This window comes from Protobothrops mucrosquamatus, unplaced genomic scaffold (genome assembly GCF_001527695.2).
Source record: "Protobothrops mucrosquamatus isolate PMUCROS unplaced genomic scaffold, P.Mucros_1.0 scaffold472, whole genome shotgun sequence".
Taxonomy (NCBI): domain Eukaryota; kingdom Metazoa; phylum Chordata; class Lepidosauria; order Squamata; family Viperidae; genus Protobothrops; species Protobothrops mucrosquamatus.
In genome coordinates, this window is record NW_015386793.1 from 418104 (window position 1) to 435112 (window position 17009).

Sequence of the window (17009 nt, forward strand, 5' to 3'; positions counted from 1 at the left end):
AGACTTACTGCAATGGATTTCCCTTTCTCCTGTTCTAGGACAGGAGATCAGGAAAAAAAAATCATTCTAATCAGGTGAACAAAAGTTAGCCTTAGAAGCTAACCTTAGCCCTTAGAAGGCTCTTTTGAAGTCGAGAGTCAGAGGAGCAGAGTCATAAATGCCCTGTCCTACTCTGGAATAATCACTGAATATATGAAGCCCTTTTGTTTTTTACTATAAACATTTGTTGTTCCCTTTGAAAAAAGCAGGTATAAAGTGCTCCACAGAAGGTTATAGAAAAAAAGGATAGCAAAATCGGTTCCAATTATTCTGGTAAATTTTAAATATAACAACCATAACAATGATAAAGAAGAGGAATTAGCTCTCTCCATTCTCAAAGTATCTGCCAAAGCTTTTAAGTACAAAAGCAACAATATACCTATGAAAATTTAAAACACTATGTACAATTGTGTTCCATAAGATTCCAGTAAGGAAATTTTTACTATTACTTCTGTTGATGATTTGCTTTCCTTTTTTCTTTACTATATATCACACAATGTTTTTCTCTCTCTTGCAACGCCTGATTTTAGCACTTCCTTCCAAATTCTACTGAGAGTCACTGAAATCTCATCCACAAATAGACGGTTCATTGTCAACAGGGGCAATCAATATTTCCACTGAACTGTGCTTTCAAAAAATAGGAAAGGCTAAACATTCTGTCAAGTTACAACTAGCAGTTTGCAAAATTCTTCACCACTTGAGTGATGATTCTTTCATGATTCACTTCTAAATGAGTAAATGACAAGAAGCAGCAATTGGCAGAAGAGTATTATTCAAACAATACAGATTTTCAGAAAGCCACAGGTTCAGATGAAAAGATGGCTCTCAAGTAGGGTGTGAATTTGAATAAATCTCTCCATTCTAGTTTTAAGGAGAGTAATCATAACTTGGGCTCAGACTTTAAGTTTAGAAAATTCTATTTTGTAAATGGTGAATCAGAACAGTCGCCCTCAGTATTTTCTCAGCTTTCATCACTTTAAATATCTGCCGCATCCGTGTCCACCGAGGACTCACCTGCTTGTTCAAAATCACCCCCTTGATCAAAAGTGACATTTTCGGAGTCCATGCTCACCACATTGCTAGCCTCAGTTTCTACTACTTCTAAGGAAACTAGCAGAGAGGGTGATTCGGTGCTTACAGATTCTGTATTCAACATGCTTTCTTGAGTTTCAACAGAACAGCTCAAGGATGATATCTCTGCTTCCCTCGGGACAGATTGCAGAAGGGACAATTCTGCTTCCTGAGAATCTGCTTTAATACATTGTCCCATTTGGGAATCATCTTCCTTTGGAAACGAATGGAAAGAAGAATATCCTTCTCTTATCTGGTCAGGTTGTTCACCTTCAGCCTGCTCTGTTTGTGACTTCTGTTCTTCAGACACAACGTTGTCAGGTGAAGGGCCTATTTTATTCTGGTCAGATTGTCTGCTTTCAGGAGATGGCTCTGTTTGAGACTGGTCATAGATACCATCATTCTTTTCATTTGAATGCACTGTGTTTGGCTCTATGTTTAACTCTTCCCTTGAGATATCACTGGGACTCTGTTCTTCAGACTTCTGAGAAGCATCCTGATGAATTATGGTGCTTGTTTCCCCAGATCTACTTACAATATTTGTATCATCTGCTTTTACAGTGGGGAAAAGGGGCTTCTGCAGATCACCTGTCTGATAGTCCTCTTTACTCTTTTCTTCTGCTTCTTCCTTTGGGCTTGACATTCCACACTCCTGTAAATCTTGTTCTTTGTTCGCAGACTGTTCATATTCTTTCAGTTCAACAGTCAAGGTCAACAAATTTCTAATTTCATTCACACCATTGTGAACTGGATGTTCTTCCGCTTCTGCTGTTCCTTTGTTTTGTTTTATTGTGATTTCACTGACATTTGTGATTGGAAGGGCTCCCTGTACAATAGTAAGTATTTTTGGACAAGATTCACTGCCACCGAGATCTGACATTATTGTCCCCTCTTCTTTTGTCTCATCACATTCCTCTTCTTGATGGAGTTTTTCTGTTAAGAAAACCTCATTACTTCCAAGGCCAGCATCTGATTCGTCCATCAAATTGGGGTCCGGCACTCTAGCTGGGCTAGCCTGTGTTGATTCTACAGGAGTTTTTAGATCACTCAAACTGGATACGCTTTCAGAAGGCAGGTTTATTTCTTCATAAAGGTTATGTTTCTTCAGATGGACTGCTTCTTTTATGACTAGGCAGGAGATGGACACAAACAAACAGAGAAAAGATATTAAGCCATAGAATAAGAGCACAGAAACATACTGAGAACAAGGCAATACTATCTTGGAAGAACTAGATGGAGGAAAGTGTCTCTTCTCAAATCATCCATAAAGTTTTTCTTCTTTAATCAATAAAGCACTTCCTCAATCCTGTACTCCCAGATGTATTAGTCTTCACCTCTGACAATGCCCAGTGAGCCAGGTATAGATAATATATTTTGATTTTTCAACCCTGTTTTAAACCTATTGGCTAATTGGAAGAATCCAAAGGTTGCTGAATGAAAAAGATCAAGGTAAAACTGCCATCTCCTTGAGTCAATCAGCCCATTTTTGTACTTGCCAAGACAGATTAATATGTATCTCACAAGAAGCAAAGTTACCTTTCAGGGATTCATCAAGCAATGTCTGAAACAGAATCTCTTCGTAGACATTTTCAACTTGAATCACACTGTTATATTCAGCAAAGATGTACTGTTCATACTCCTGAAGCATCTACAGAATAAGATATGATTTAAAGTAATAATGGCTAAATAGAAAAAAATACATTTGCGGAAAAGACAATAAAGTCTGATACAAATGAGGTTTATTAGAATATCTGAGAATGAAGGTGTCTTAATCTATCTCTGCAACAAGATGAATTTCATTGGGAACAGACACAAGTAAGCACAGTGGGCTCCTCAGACACTGGAAATAGGATGTGCAAAAATATTATGACTACAAAATACCTGCATATTCTTCCTTTATTAGAATTCTTAATTCTTTTGCTAATCACTCTTTGATGCACCAGGAATGTAGCTATCAATTTTCTAAATTGATAAAAAAAATTATCATTTTGTGGAGTTAGGGATATTAATATAAGGTTACTTTTAGTTGAATAGTATCCTGGGATTAGGTTTGGGAAGTCCGGGTGGGGGGTGGGGGGGGGTTTCAATTGTGATGTATTTGTGATGTGTTTTTTTTTCTATGTTGAAAATAATAAAACTTTTAAACGAGATAAAAAAAATTATCTAAACTGATAAAAAAAGAAAATGCAGCCTTTTGCAAATTGCTCTCCTTTTTCTTTCTCAAGCTCTGAGAAAGAAGATGCCACAAATACTATGTACATGTTTATGTCTTTCCATTTGTTTTAAAATATCTCACTCCTACGTTTAATATTCATGAATAACTGCATAAATTAGCTTTTCAAGTAAACGTGACACATGCATTATACACAGGATTATATAAGTTCTTCTAATTCATTTTTGTAGGTATGATATGCAAGGGATCCTTCGCAACATCTTATCATTTTGCCCAAAATAACTTTTAATTATCTTTTAATATTTCAGAAGAATACAGATCCTCTCTAAAGTCCTCTTCAATCCTTATATTTTATGATTTGTTCTAACATAAGGAAATAACATAAGGAAATATCCTGCACCCATTGTATTCCTTTGGCTTTCAAAGAAAGAAAAAACTAACTATTTTCAACAACCTTGGAGTTTTAGGAAGAGAAATAGGTTTAAGAAAAACTTGTCATATGTAATCTAGATCAGTGAAAATCAATAGGATTAAAGTTAACCATAAATCCTACAGATTTCAATGGATTGGCCCTAAGAATAATTAAGATCTATTCCAACCCATTGTTGCTGCCTTGTCTCTATCACTCCATTTCCACAGACTTTAAAACTAAAGAACCATTGTCTGCTGACATTATTAGCATTTTAGTTTTGATTTGTGAATCTTATTCTCCTTTTGAGTCATATATGCCAGTATATTAACCTACCGGTTTACAAGTTGAAGCCAATGTCCGCTGCAGTGTGGGCAGAGTGATCTGGACCAAGATTTCCTGAAATATCCTCTTCCGGATAGTACTGCTGTCATAATCATATTGCTATCAATTTTATGTAAAAAGAAGAATCAGGTATGAGATTTTAGAAAGCCAAATACCTACTTCTCATCTTCCTCTCCCGACTAACATACATCCACTAAAATTATAAAACCAATAACTATCTCTATTCTTTCATATTTATCTGTAGGATCAGAGGCAAACTTGAAGTTATCTTATATATATATTATTAAGGAAGTTTTCAACAGAGTAAAAACAGTACTGTAATTTGAAAATAAGAAACATAAAGAAAAATAAGAAGTAAAGAAAGAAAAAGAAAGAAAAAGGTTATAAAGATCTTAAGAAGATAGGAAGCCACTTCACTGTAGCAAACTTGGAATAAACTTATTTATTCTTAGTGTGTTTATTTGTTCATTTATTCATTCATTTATTCTCAATATTAGATCCAACTAGGTATATGGCGTTGTATCAACGATGAAATACACACATGCCTTTAATGTCATCCTTCTAAAATATGCCTCTATGGGTGTCTGGGTTACAGTTCCCAGAATCCCCAGCACATCTAAATATATCAGGTTGGGGAACTGTCAGCCCTACAAGGGAGACCAGATTCAGTGGAAGATTCACAGTTACTTTTACTTAGATTGGCTATAGTAAAATAAAACTGCAAATCTGATTGTGTTCCCTCTATTGTTTCTTTTATAACTGTATAATTTAGGGAAGTCTCTGAAAGGTTTCTACAAATCCCAGACTTAATCTTTGTTTTCCCACTTTCTCTCTTTTGTAACATTTTCCCCATTTCTTCTTCAAATCCATCCTCTTTATCTCCACATCGGTTCAGGTTTGACCGATCTTGAAAAACTGAACAAGGGTGGAAATGGCTAAATACTTCGGTGGGAAACCATTAGGTCAGGGATTTCCAACCGGGGGTGCTCGCACCCCCTAGGGGTGCGAGACGATATTCCAGGAGGTGCAAAAACTTGGGTTTTCATAATTTATAGTGCATATGCATAATTCGTTGCCATTATTTCAAACTTTTGTAAGGGGTGCGAGAATATATCAGAAGCGTTCTAGGGGCGCGGGATATAGAAAAGGTTGGGAGCCACTGCATTAGGAAATATCAGAATTATAGATTGGGAAGTTTTAAAAAATGCAAAAAAAGCAATGGGAAACTATTTCTGTATTATTGCCAAGAACATTACATGGATCTGTCCATCAGGCCTCCAAGAATCGAGTTTGATTCCAACAAGACTTTACCTTTTTATTTTATACAGTGGCTTTCTAAAAAGCAAGTTCCTATTTAGAACATGCATGTCTACTTGGTTTGCTCTGAAATCCATATCCAAAATTTGACCCAATCTCTACCAGGACACTCTGGAGAGGATTTAATCTTATCAACAGATATGAAGGGAAATTGGAAAAATAGTCACCTGACCTTCCATAATGTAGCATAGGATGCAAATTCAAAAGCATACATATATACACTTTCTACATCTGCTATTCACTTTATGGTCAATTCTCTCTCATTTTTTTTGGTAAAAGTGACCTTAGGCCCATGTTGCACAAATATATATGATGCTATTCATTCAGAATTGAATTAGATGTCAGACTTCTAATTATTCAGAAGGCCAACTTCAGATATGCAGCTAATGCAACTCAGGCTCCATAAAGAAATACATTTAAATAGGATGTAATGCATATTTTGCCTACCAAGAACAATCCCAAATTTTCCTTTCCTTTAGTAAGTCCTTAATTATTTCAAAATGTTAGCTGTTTTACTTTTTATCTCTCTCTATTTCCAAATTTCAATTTTCAACATCTTCCCTCTTTAGATGCACCATTAAATTTATTTTCCCGCAAAAGCAGCACTACTCAAACACATCTTTACTGTGTTTTTAATATATTATCATGATCACTGTTATCTCTATTAACACAACACAGATTAAAGACATACTATTAAAAATATATGATATTTTGCATCTAGACAAGTCAAATAATTATCAGTACTTTTCATTAATAGTAATACAGAGAAAATACCTTCTTTGGCATTTGGATTGTATAATGAACATTATAACCCAATGTTCCTACTTTGAGAACAAGCAAAAGAAATAAATACTTTACCTTAAGAACACGAAGTTTGACTTTTTCAATAGGTGTTGCCATTTTGGTTATGTCTTTGGAGTGTTTTAAACCCAATAGCTGCTCAAATGTATATACTGCATTTTCCAGAATCTAAAAACAGATAAAAAATAGTTGCCTTATTTATTTTCTTGCAGAGATCCATCTGCCTCTCAGATCTGTCTCTTTGTCAACATGTAGTTTATTTTATTTGTAGACAGAAATATTTATTTACAAGGCATGTTGGCAATGTTTTTTCCTCTTATTCCAAATATCTTTGTCTTTATGAATTATTCCATGAATTGGTTTGTACATGAAGTCAAAATGCAGAGGTTTTTTATGTTAATACATTATATGAACTGAGGTAATAGAGCTTTTAAAATATGTTCAAGAAATTGTGACTTAACATAATCCACAAACCATTTATGGTTTATATCATCAGAATCTTGCCAGATGGGACTTTGTGACTATGTGATTCATGACTATGTGATTCAGAGATTTGATTCAAGGGGTCTTGGTTATATCTCTAAATGGAATTCTAGCTTGCATTTGGGAATCCAAATCCTTAGAAATTAAGAAATGGATGGCCAAGTATTGGTTGGTAAGTAATCCAAACCTGTATTAAACTCCTCAGATCAGCCTGCATTATTGCTGATGGTCAAAGTATACATGAATCCTATCATACCTCCTGCATTACATTATGTGTCCTCTGGATAACCAAGTCAACGTTGTGGAATTTGAAGCGGGTCTTGAGGTCCTGGAGTTGCTCTTGAAGAAAATTGACTTTTAGATAGCAAGGCTCCATTTTGACAGAGTTGTGTGGCAGGTTCATCAGGTGATTCACATTCTGTCAGAAACACAGATTGGGAAGGAAGTAATTTTCCAGTAATGGTACATATACTATCCATTCAAAAATCAGAAGGTTTATATAGCAGTCCTTGGTGTCATATGGTAAATGAGAAAGATTTCTGGAGTTCTGCTGGCATTCCTCAGTAAAGAGGAATGATTAACCTATAATGGAAGGAAAGGGAAAGGAAAGAAGGCAATTCCTGAATTGGATCCTCATGTTACATGGTTGCTAAGGTCGATTTTTTGTAGGCTGTTTTGTACAATATTTTTTTTTCCTTTCCAACATGTTGTTTCTGAGATTTTCAGAGGAATTTGATTGTCTAACAATAAACAAAAATATGATAAATCCAGATTATGGAATGTAGTTTACCAACTTTTATAATCCTGCTCTATACATTTCGGGTGAGACAAATTCTTCTTATTTTTAATGTACAGATGGAAACTAAGAGATAATTATTTGCCCAAAGCAAGAGTATGGGATCTCAGTCAGACTTGGAAACCTTTGACCAAAATAAATCTATAATGCCTCAGAGAAGAAACTGAAGGCTGATGACCCCAAGTGACTCCTATCCATACAGAAGGCAAACAATTTAGCATCATGGCTTCCTTACCTCATTTAGTGTTGCAACATCATTTGTTGCTTGAAAGGTTTGACTGATTGCGTTGACTTCCTTTTCAAACAGCAGACAGACCTCGGTGAATCCAGAGCTCACTGGTCCCATGAGTTCCTCTAGTACAGAAGCTAAAAAGGGCTGAATACTTTCACTGCAGCAGATCTGGATAGGTTCCGCTATGCTCCCTGAAGATTTAAGATAAACCTGAGTTGAACTCTAAGAAGGAGTCTCTAAAGACAAATAGAAGACTTTAAAGAAAAAATGCCATTTTATATAATTTACTAGTAGTTCTCCCTTACTGATTGCTCATTCAGCAAACATTTGAATTTATAGCAGCACTGAAAAAGTAGATTTAAAACCAGTCTTCAAACTTTTAGCATCCCTGCAGTCATTGAGGCGCTTGGCAACCAGCACACATTTATAATGGTCACAATATCCCGTGGTCATGTGATCACCATTTCTGACTTCCCTGCTGGTTTTCAACATTAGAGTAATACAGTACAGTAGTATGTAAACTTTTGAAAAGCCTGTTTGCAAATATGTGATTAAATCAAATAAATACAACTCATTAACTTCTTTTTACTGGGCATAGAACTTGGAAAATTGATTTTTAGATTGCTGCTATTATCTGCGGTTGGGTCAATTCAATTTCCATTAAGCTTTTGCAAGGTTTAAAAGCCTGAATCAATCCCCAAAATCACACATATCAAACTTGTTATGAAAGCAAATGACATTCTGGGCCATGTGATGAATTATAGTTCAAAGATAGTTCAATAGTTTTCATATTGCCCAAAAAGGAAATAGGTAAGGGAACTGTAAGAACGAGGTCACACACAATTTTTATTGTCAAAAAGAACATAACCAACACCTATCATCAGTTGGATTGCAAGACTGGGACTACTTATGTATGCATATGGATATCATATTGTAGAAAAGCAAACTTTATAAGATGGTGCATTTTACATACTTGAATAGTGCACCATTTAATTGAGAAACATAATAATGGGGCTATTTCACTATTAGAGAATACAAGTACAGTATAAAACCACCAGCTTAAATATAGCTAATGCAATGATGCTGCCCTACTATGCAACTACATTTCAGAATTAAGAAAATACAAGGTATTTTCTCTAGAAAGCTGAATGCAGTGGTCACTTCAACACATTCCTGATACAGAATAATTTGCAGGCTAGTCCTGATAAATGTGGCAAGAACTGCATACCGAAGCTGGAAGTGCTATCGATCATCTTCAAAAAACTATTGTTTATAGTTTTTATTGCTTTTTAATGAAACAGAATTAGATCATCTACAATATTAATCATAAATTTGTGGCATCCACTTAAACAGGAATTTCCAATTGTTCTTTCCATCTCAAAAGAAACAACATGCAATGTGAACGTATTATGAAATAAGCTTAAGCCCATGCTATATAAATGTAGACATCCTCAAAAGGGGCAAACATAAAAAAAAATCTTTTAGCTATATGCAAATTAGGATTGTTAACTGATACTGTAATTATTAGATTTAAAAGGAAAAATATAAACACACTGACTGTGTGACGTTCAACTTACCTTTTATTTTTGCAGCCAGAAAGTCTTTCGAAGTCACAATCTGGTCTGTATTTGAACGGATAGTTCCCTCTAGTCCTAGGGTGACCTCTTTGCATTCTTCTTTCAGAGCACGTAAACCATCTGACACCTGATCATGTACCAAATGGTATGTTTCTTCTAGAATCTATGACAAAAAGCATGAATGAAATTATTTGCCAGCCATGCCAACCAGCTCCAAACCAGCTTCATGAGTTAACCGTGAAGTTAATGAATGCTCTTGTAATTAAAATATAATTTTTACCTAAGTAGAGTCACAAATATTGTTCATACAGGTAGTTTTCAACTTACGATCATAACTGAACCCCACATTTCCGTTGCTAAGCGAGATACTGGTTAAGTGAACTTTGCCCCATTTTATGACCTTTCTTGCCACAGTTGTTAGGTGGATCACTGCAGTTGTTCAGTTAGTAACACAGTTGTTAAGTGAATCTGACTTCCCCATTTGCTTATTAGAAGGTCGCAAAAGGAAATCAACGCAATGACCTTAGGACACTGCAACCATCATAAATAGGAGTCAGTTGCCAAGCATCTTAATTTTGATCACGTGACCATGGAGAGGCTGCAATGGTTGTGAGTTCGAAAAACACTCATAAGTCACTTTTTTCAGGGCTGCTGTAACTTTGAAAGTCACTAAATGAACTGCTGTAAGTTGAGGACTACCTGTAATCTTTGTCTCTTGGTGGCTACAGTACTTCCAGCTGCAACATCTCTTGAAAGATACTAAGTTCCAGATTAAAGAAAGAACAAATGGTTCAGAAATATTTTGTGAGTTTTGCCATTTGATAGCAAGAAACATCTTAGAGGAATGATGGTTTCAATGCTTTTAGCTAATTACATTTATAAATAAATTGCTTAAATTTGAAACTTAGCATTTTTTAAAAAAAAACAAAGGTAACAGCAATCTCTGAAATATTCTACTTTTCAGAAACATGTGGACAATAGTCTCCTTTTGTTTCAGGTCAAGACTTGTTGACTTCATACACACATCCAGGTGGCTTTCCTAAACAGAAGTGGTTGTTATTAACTTATGGGTTTTTTTGCTTTTTTAAAAAAAGAACTTCCTGATCAGAAAATATAATGTAGTACTTACGCCAAACCATGCCCGCTTTCGGTCATTTCTCTTCCCTTTCATTTTAGGGAGCACCATGCTCTGAAGGCTAGATAGGAGTTCCTCCATCACAAGGTTGCTAAGAATCTGGAAAGAGATGAAATGTAATAATTTTCTTTTTAGCCTCAAAAGCACAGAAATTGGTTTGTCCTGAGAAGGGTTGAGATGAACATGCTTTTCATAAAAGTCTTTCCATAAACAATGGAATTCTTTCAAAAAGAATGGAAGACTTTTCATAAAACTCTTTATGATGCAAGTACCTGATTTTCATTTCCTATAATCATTTCTGACATCCCGTAATGGCCTTTCTCCTGACGGAAAAACTGGACAGCTTCTAAAAATGCTTGATCTTCAAAGGAAGGCTGTTTGAAAGGATCTGGAAGAGACAAAAAAGAACTGGTTTGTATAAATAAATGTGATGTTTGTTTTCTTTTTCATAGTGTTTTTTAAAAAAATAACAACCTTGAATGCTTATTTAGCTATTAGTTCTGGATAGTAATAGCAATAGCACTTAGACGTCTACACCACTTCATTGTGCTTTGCAGCACTCCCTAAGTGATTTACAATGTTAGCATATTGTCCCCAACAATCTGGATCCTCATTTTACCAATCTCAGAAGGATGGAAGACTGAATCAACCTTGAGCTAGTCAGGATCGAACTCCAGACTACGGGCAGAGTCAGCCTGCAATACTGCATTCTAACTGCTGCGCCACTAGGGCTCTGGTATCTGGAGTTTTTTGCAGTTATTTATTTTTTGCACTTGCTAGGTATGAAGTAATTTTGATAGGCAAAGTCTATTATGAAACCAACCAGATTAAATAATGCACCATGCTACATGAAAGCTCAGGTTTGACATCTTGCACTCATGTTTAGCTTGTCTTTTGTGTGTGAGAAAGCATCACTGTAGCATTTTCTCTAACACATTTTTTTTTGTTCTAGGAAAGCTGTTGAAGAAGAAGAAGAAGAAGAAGAAGAAGAAGAAGAAGAAGAAGAAGAAGAAGAAGAAGAAGAAGAAGAAGAAGAAGAAGAAGAAGAAGAAGAAGAAGAAGAAGAAGAAGAAGAAGAAGAAGAAGAAGAAGAAGAAGAAGAAGAAGAATTATTATTCTAGGCATCAGGTACAGTTCAGTGTAAACAAGTATAAACTGATGCAAATTGTCACAGAAATCCAAAATTTCATTTATTTATGGGATCTAAGCTAGCAATGAGTGACTAGGAGCTTTTCCATGTTATTTTTATAATGCTCTCTGTTTTCACAGCCAAGTACAGAAAAACTGCTGCAGGCTGTGAAAACAGAGAGCGTTATAAAAATAACAGAAACAAAGGCGGAATATAAAGAAAAACAGCTGAATGATAGATTAAATAGATGGAAAACCAAAGCTTTGCATGGACAGCGTTTGAAAAACATTGAAGGAAAATGTGATAACAACTTGACATGGGCATGGCTTAAGATGGGAACCATCAAGAAAGAAATGGAAGGCTTAATACTGGCTGCTCAAGAACAAGCACTACAAACTAATGCCATGAAAGCGAAAATACAAAAATCCACTGACAATCCAAATTGCCGACTTTGCAATTTATTTATTTATTTATTTAATTTAATTTATATGCCGCCCTTCTCCCAGCGGGACTCAGGGCGGCGCACAACATATTTAAAACAAAAGCATATATACAATCCCCCCTGTAAAACCGAATTAAACCAAATTTTAAAGTTGTGTCTTCCAAATTCCTTAAAAATGAACCCAGTATAAAATCCTCCCTAGGTCAGGTCCGCTTGCTGAAAGAGCCATGTCTTNATTGTGCAATAATTTCAACCAAATCAATTACCGAATCTATTGGCTGAGTTAATGTTAACACCAAATCATCAGCAAAAGCTCTTAACCTATAATCATTCTTATTAACCTTTATTCCCTTTATTATAGAAGACTCACGAATTTTAATTAATAAAATCTCCATTGTTAATACAAATAACAATGGAGATAATGGACATCCCTGGCTAGTTCCTTTTTCAATTTTAAATGCTTCTGTTAACCCCCCATTAACTATAATCTGTGCTGATTGCTGTTGATAAATAGCCTTAAGAGCGGACAAAAATTTTCCCCCAAAATTCATTTTCTCTATAACTCGGAACAAGAACCCCCAATCTAATTGGTCAAATGCTTTTTCAGCATCCAAAAATATAAAGGCAGCAGGAATTTGATTATTCTTATCCAAATATTCAATTAAATTAATAATTTGTCTTACATTATATTTCATATATCTTCCAGTTATAAATCCAGATTGATCACTATGAATCAATTGGCTCAACACTTGCATTAATCTGTTTGCCAATACCTTTGAAAAAAATCTTATAATCTGTATTCAATAAAGATATAGGTCTATAATTCTTAGGTTGAGTCAAATCCTGACCCTCCTTTGGGATTAACGATATAAAAGCAGTTCTCCAAGACGAAGGTACCTCTTCACCTAACAAAATACTATTAAACAATTCCTTTAACGGTTCTATCATTTCTTCAGATAACATCTTGTAATAGATTGCTGTTAGTCCATCTGTACCAGGAGCCTTACCAACTTTTAATTGCTTAATTGCCCCCTTAATCTCCTCAGAAGTTATTAAACAATTCATCTTTTCCCTTTGATTACTTGACAATCTAGGAAAATGTGCCTGCTGTAAATAATTGTCTATTTCTTCAAGTTGTATATTTTCAAAAGCATATAATTTAGAATAAAAATCCAAAAAGCTCTTTTTAATCAAATTTTGTTGAGATGTCACTTTACCATTATAATCTATTTTCTCTATAGTTCTTGACTTCTGCTTCTTTCGTAGTTGGTAGGCCCGGGGAGGGGGATTCCGAGCCGCGGAACAGCTGTTGTGCGCTGTTCCTGCAGCTTTGACGCGTCCTCGGGGCAGACGGCTCAAAGAAAAGCCGCCATCGGCGCCGCGATCGCCACCGGAAGTCCTGTTTCTAATAGTGGTAGATAGCCATTCTAAATGGTTAGAGGTCGCACCAGTCCCTACTATGACTACTGCCAGGACCATCCAGGAACTGCGCAGAATCTTTGCAACACACAGACTTCCAGACGTGTTAGTCTCAGACAATGGGGCTCAGTTTACCGCTTCTGAATTCCAGTCTTTCCTCAGGGCAAATCTAATATGGCACGCCACGTCGGCTCCCTTTCACCCGGCCTCGAACGGCCAAGCGGAACGCATGGTCCGCACAACCAAGGAATCACTAAAATGGATTGTCACAGGGGATTGGCACCACAGACTGGCAGATTTTCTACTCTGCCAACGCACAACTCCCTGTACCGCCACGGGCAGAAGCCCTGCCAAACTCAGATGGGGCCGTTTGATCACCAAGCTGGACAGGCTGCACCCCAACTGGGTCGCCTCGGACTCTGCTCAGTCAAAGGCACCTTGGAATTTGCAAGTGGGTGACTGGGTTTGGACCCAGAATTACGGGCAAGGGGCTTTGTGGGTGGCAGCCGTGGTTGTTAAGGTGTCAGGACCACTCTCTTATGAGGTGGTCCTGGAAGATGGGCAAGTCATTCGCCGGCACATTGACCAGCTGCGTCGGAGGCTAGCGAACCAGTCGCTGGCTCAGGCCTCTCAAGAGGGCTGCACGCAAGGGCTGTGCGATAGTGGCCCAACAGAGGATCTTGCACGCTCCAACAGAACTCTTACTCAAGGAGACGGGGAAAAGGCCGTAGGAGAGCTTCCCCCGGACAGACAGAAAGTATCCGCTGAACAGGACCGGCAAACTGCGCTGAGGGACAGCCCTGCAGACTTTGCTGCACGATTGGACTTTGGTTTGGGCCAACCGGGACTGGCCAGCCAAAGGGACCTGAGTCAACCTGACTTCACTGGACCTCAGAATCCTGATCTACCCAGCTGGGCAGGCGAGTGGGTAGACCGGGAGACCCCTGCAACCCCTAGACGTTCAGAATGGTCAAGAAGGCCGCCTAAATATCTGCAGGACTATGTCCAGCAATTGAGAGTTTGAGCCAACTAGGGGGAAGGGGTGTAATGTATTGGCCACAACTGTTTTAAATCACTTGCTTAATGTCTGACCTACATTGCTGTATTGTTTAACAGTTGCTGTTACTGAAAGCCAGACTGGCTGTCTCCAAGCTGATAACGTGGTCTGGGGCCGGAAACTGTTACTTTAAACCTATTGGTTGCCACCTAGAGGCTAACTGTATAAATAGCTGTGCAGCAGCCTTTAGGGCTGCTTCTGTTCTGAGTTAATAAACTTGTTGCTGTTTCAACACTCTGCCTCATTCAATGCCTAAAGAACCGAAGATATAACAGTTATAGTATAGAATTCTTTTCAAAGTGCCTTCCCCAACCCCAGGTCCATGGACTGGCACCGGACCGCAGCGTGCCAGAAACTGGTCCTCGCAAACAAGCAAAGCCCCATCCATGGGATGCAGGCATGAAACCACGTCCCCTCCGGTCCGCAGAAAAACCTCTCCACGGAACCGGTCCCTGGTGCTCAAAAGGTTGGGGACCTCTGATCTAAGGAATTCAGGATGTTGTCCATAGTTCCCACTTTTTTTTCTTCAATCTCCACCTTACAAAGTTAACTACCTCTACGTAACAGAATAACAGAGTTGGAAGGGACCTTGGAGGTCTTCTAGTCCAACCCCCTGCTGAGGCAGGAGACCATATGCCATTTCAGACAGATCATTGTCCAATCTCTTATTTAAAACCTCCAGTGTTGGAGCATCCAACAACTTCTGGAGGCAAGTCGTTCCACTGATTAATTGTTCTCACTGTCAGGAAATTTCTCCTTAGTTCTAGGTTGCTTCTCTCCTTGATTAGTTTTCATCCATTGCTTCTTGTCCTGCCTTACTTGCAAGCAAGCTGGAGCAGCAAAGTATGATGCTGTTAATAAAGGGTGAGTTTTTTTCCCAACTTCACAGATTTAAGCTCCTCAACTCCTGTGCCTAAAGTGGGTAGAAATAAAGCAAGCTAAAGAAATCCTTTTCTGAATTTCAGCCCCTTCCTCTGCTGTGGCCATTGTAATGGCCTAGTAGTCTGTCTTGAACACATTTCCTATGCCCCCCCCTCCCTAATTTTGTAGTTCCTTGCTTCTTTATCCCTCCCATTCATGGTGGGAATGTAAACACCAATTGCTTAATTTTCCCTGAGTGGGTCTTTGAGGAGTGTGGTTTCCATTAGCAAACCTTTTACAGGTAGTCCTCAACTTACAACAGTTCATTTAGTGACCATTCAAAGTTACAACAGCACTGACTTCCGGTGGTGACAGGCTGCATTGCATGGCGGCTTTTGTTAGCCGCCCGCCTGGGAGCGCGTCAAAGCCTGAAGAGACAGCGTTTGTTAGCTGTCTCTCGGCTCGGAACCTCGTCCCTCGGGCAAAGAGGAGGGGGTGAGCAAGTCCGGATAGGGCTCGAGCTTCCTCTCACCCCGGTTTTGTTATAATCGGGGTTGAGAGATGCTAGCTCGCCCGGAGTCTGGACGGTCTCCGCGCCCTATGGCGCCTTCGCTCCTCTTTTGGAGCGAAGCCAGATGCAGCTCCCACCTCTGCTGTTGGAAGGTATTTGGACTTAAATTTTAAGCAGACAGAACTAAGCAGGAGGTTCGGATTTACAGTGGATTGTTTCTGACTTTGACTCTGAAATATATTAACATCTTCTTTATTTTGTGGTGATTTAAAGTGAGAGAAAATGGCTGCGGACTTGCCGTTTCTCTGGAATACTTTCGTTTGTTTTTTTTACTTTCACTTTTTTTTTTGGCTACTGACTGGAAAGAGATACATTGTTACTTCTCCGGCTCTGGAAAGTTTTAGCTGCAATGAATTTGTGGTGTATACTGGCTGGTGATATTAATACTGCTATCCTTTTGGATTAATGAAGTATATTTAAAGAAATTTGGAAGTTTTAAAATGGCTGCGGCTTTGAGGAAAAAAAAGAGAGCGAGAAAGAAAATTTTCTTTTTGGTTGCTGAGTGGATCTCATTGAAAATGTCTTTACTTTTTATTATGGATGACCTACAGAATGTTTTGATGCAAGCAGTCAAGCAATACAGTGTGGAAGTTAAAAACCTATGTCTTAAGAGATTGGAAGAATTATATGGAACTGTGACATCTGCTCTCCAGAAGTTTATAGTTTCAGATTTCATTGAGCAACGGGTGGATAAAGTATGTGAAGAGGTTGAAGAAGATGTCTTGGAAATATTCCAAAATGATATGCTATGTTATGGAGATTTGGAAAGTGAAAAGTTTGAAAAGCTGGGAAAAGAAGCGGTAATAGACTTGGTTATGGTTTGGGTGTGCCTCCCTAGTGAAATTTTGAGAAAAAAAGGTTTATATAGAATCCATTTTTGGGTCGTACACCAGAGAAAACCAGCTGAAGATGTTGCCGTTTGTGCTCCTGGAAGAAGTTTACAGGCTTACTACTTGTAAAAATTTTGGATATGTTATAAAATGTAAAAGATGGAAAATGTACTGATTATGAGGTTGATTTTGTATCAGTGATGTGAAAATGAATGGAACTGGGGGGAGATGCATAATGGAGAGCTGGGTTAGAAGGATTGTTTTTGAAGCTTATATTTTTAAAATTTTGGATTATAATTATAAAGGATTTATGATGAGAGCT

At 37.7% G+C, this 17009-nt stretch overlaps 1 protein-coding gene across 1 annotated transcript in view; it reads right to left on the bottom strand.

Moving 5' to 3' along the window:
• Positions 1-553: 553 nt before the first annotated feature.
• NIBAN1 (niban apoptosis regulator 1) overlaps positions 554-17009 on the bottom strand; it is an 88034-nt gene continuing 71578 nt past the window's right edge. Inside the window, exons 8-16 of the mRNA XM_029284262.1 lie at positions 10651-10766; positions 10373-10477; positions 9244-9406; positions 7670-7857; positions 6895-7056; positions 6213-6323; positions 4029-4136; positions 2647-2758; positions 554-2238 (exon numbers count right to left, since the gene is read on the bottom strand). Coding sequence (XP_029140095.1) covers positions 1016-2238; positions 2647-2758; positions 4029-4136; positions 6213-6323; positions 6895-7056; positions 7670-7857; positions 9244-9406; positions 10373-10477; positions 10651-10766 — 2288 coding nt within the window. The 3' untranslated portion in view covers positions 554-1015. The remainder of the gene's footprint in view (positions 2239-2646; positions 2759-4028; positions 4137-6212; positions 6324-6894; positions 7057-7669; positions 7858-9243; positions 9407-10372; positions 10478-10650; positions 10767-17009) is intronic.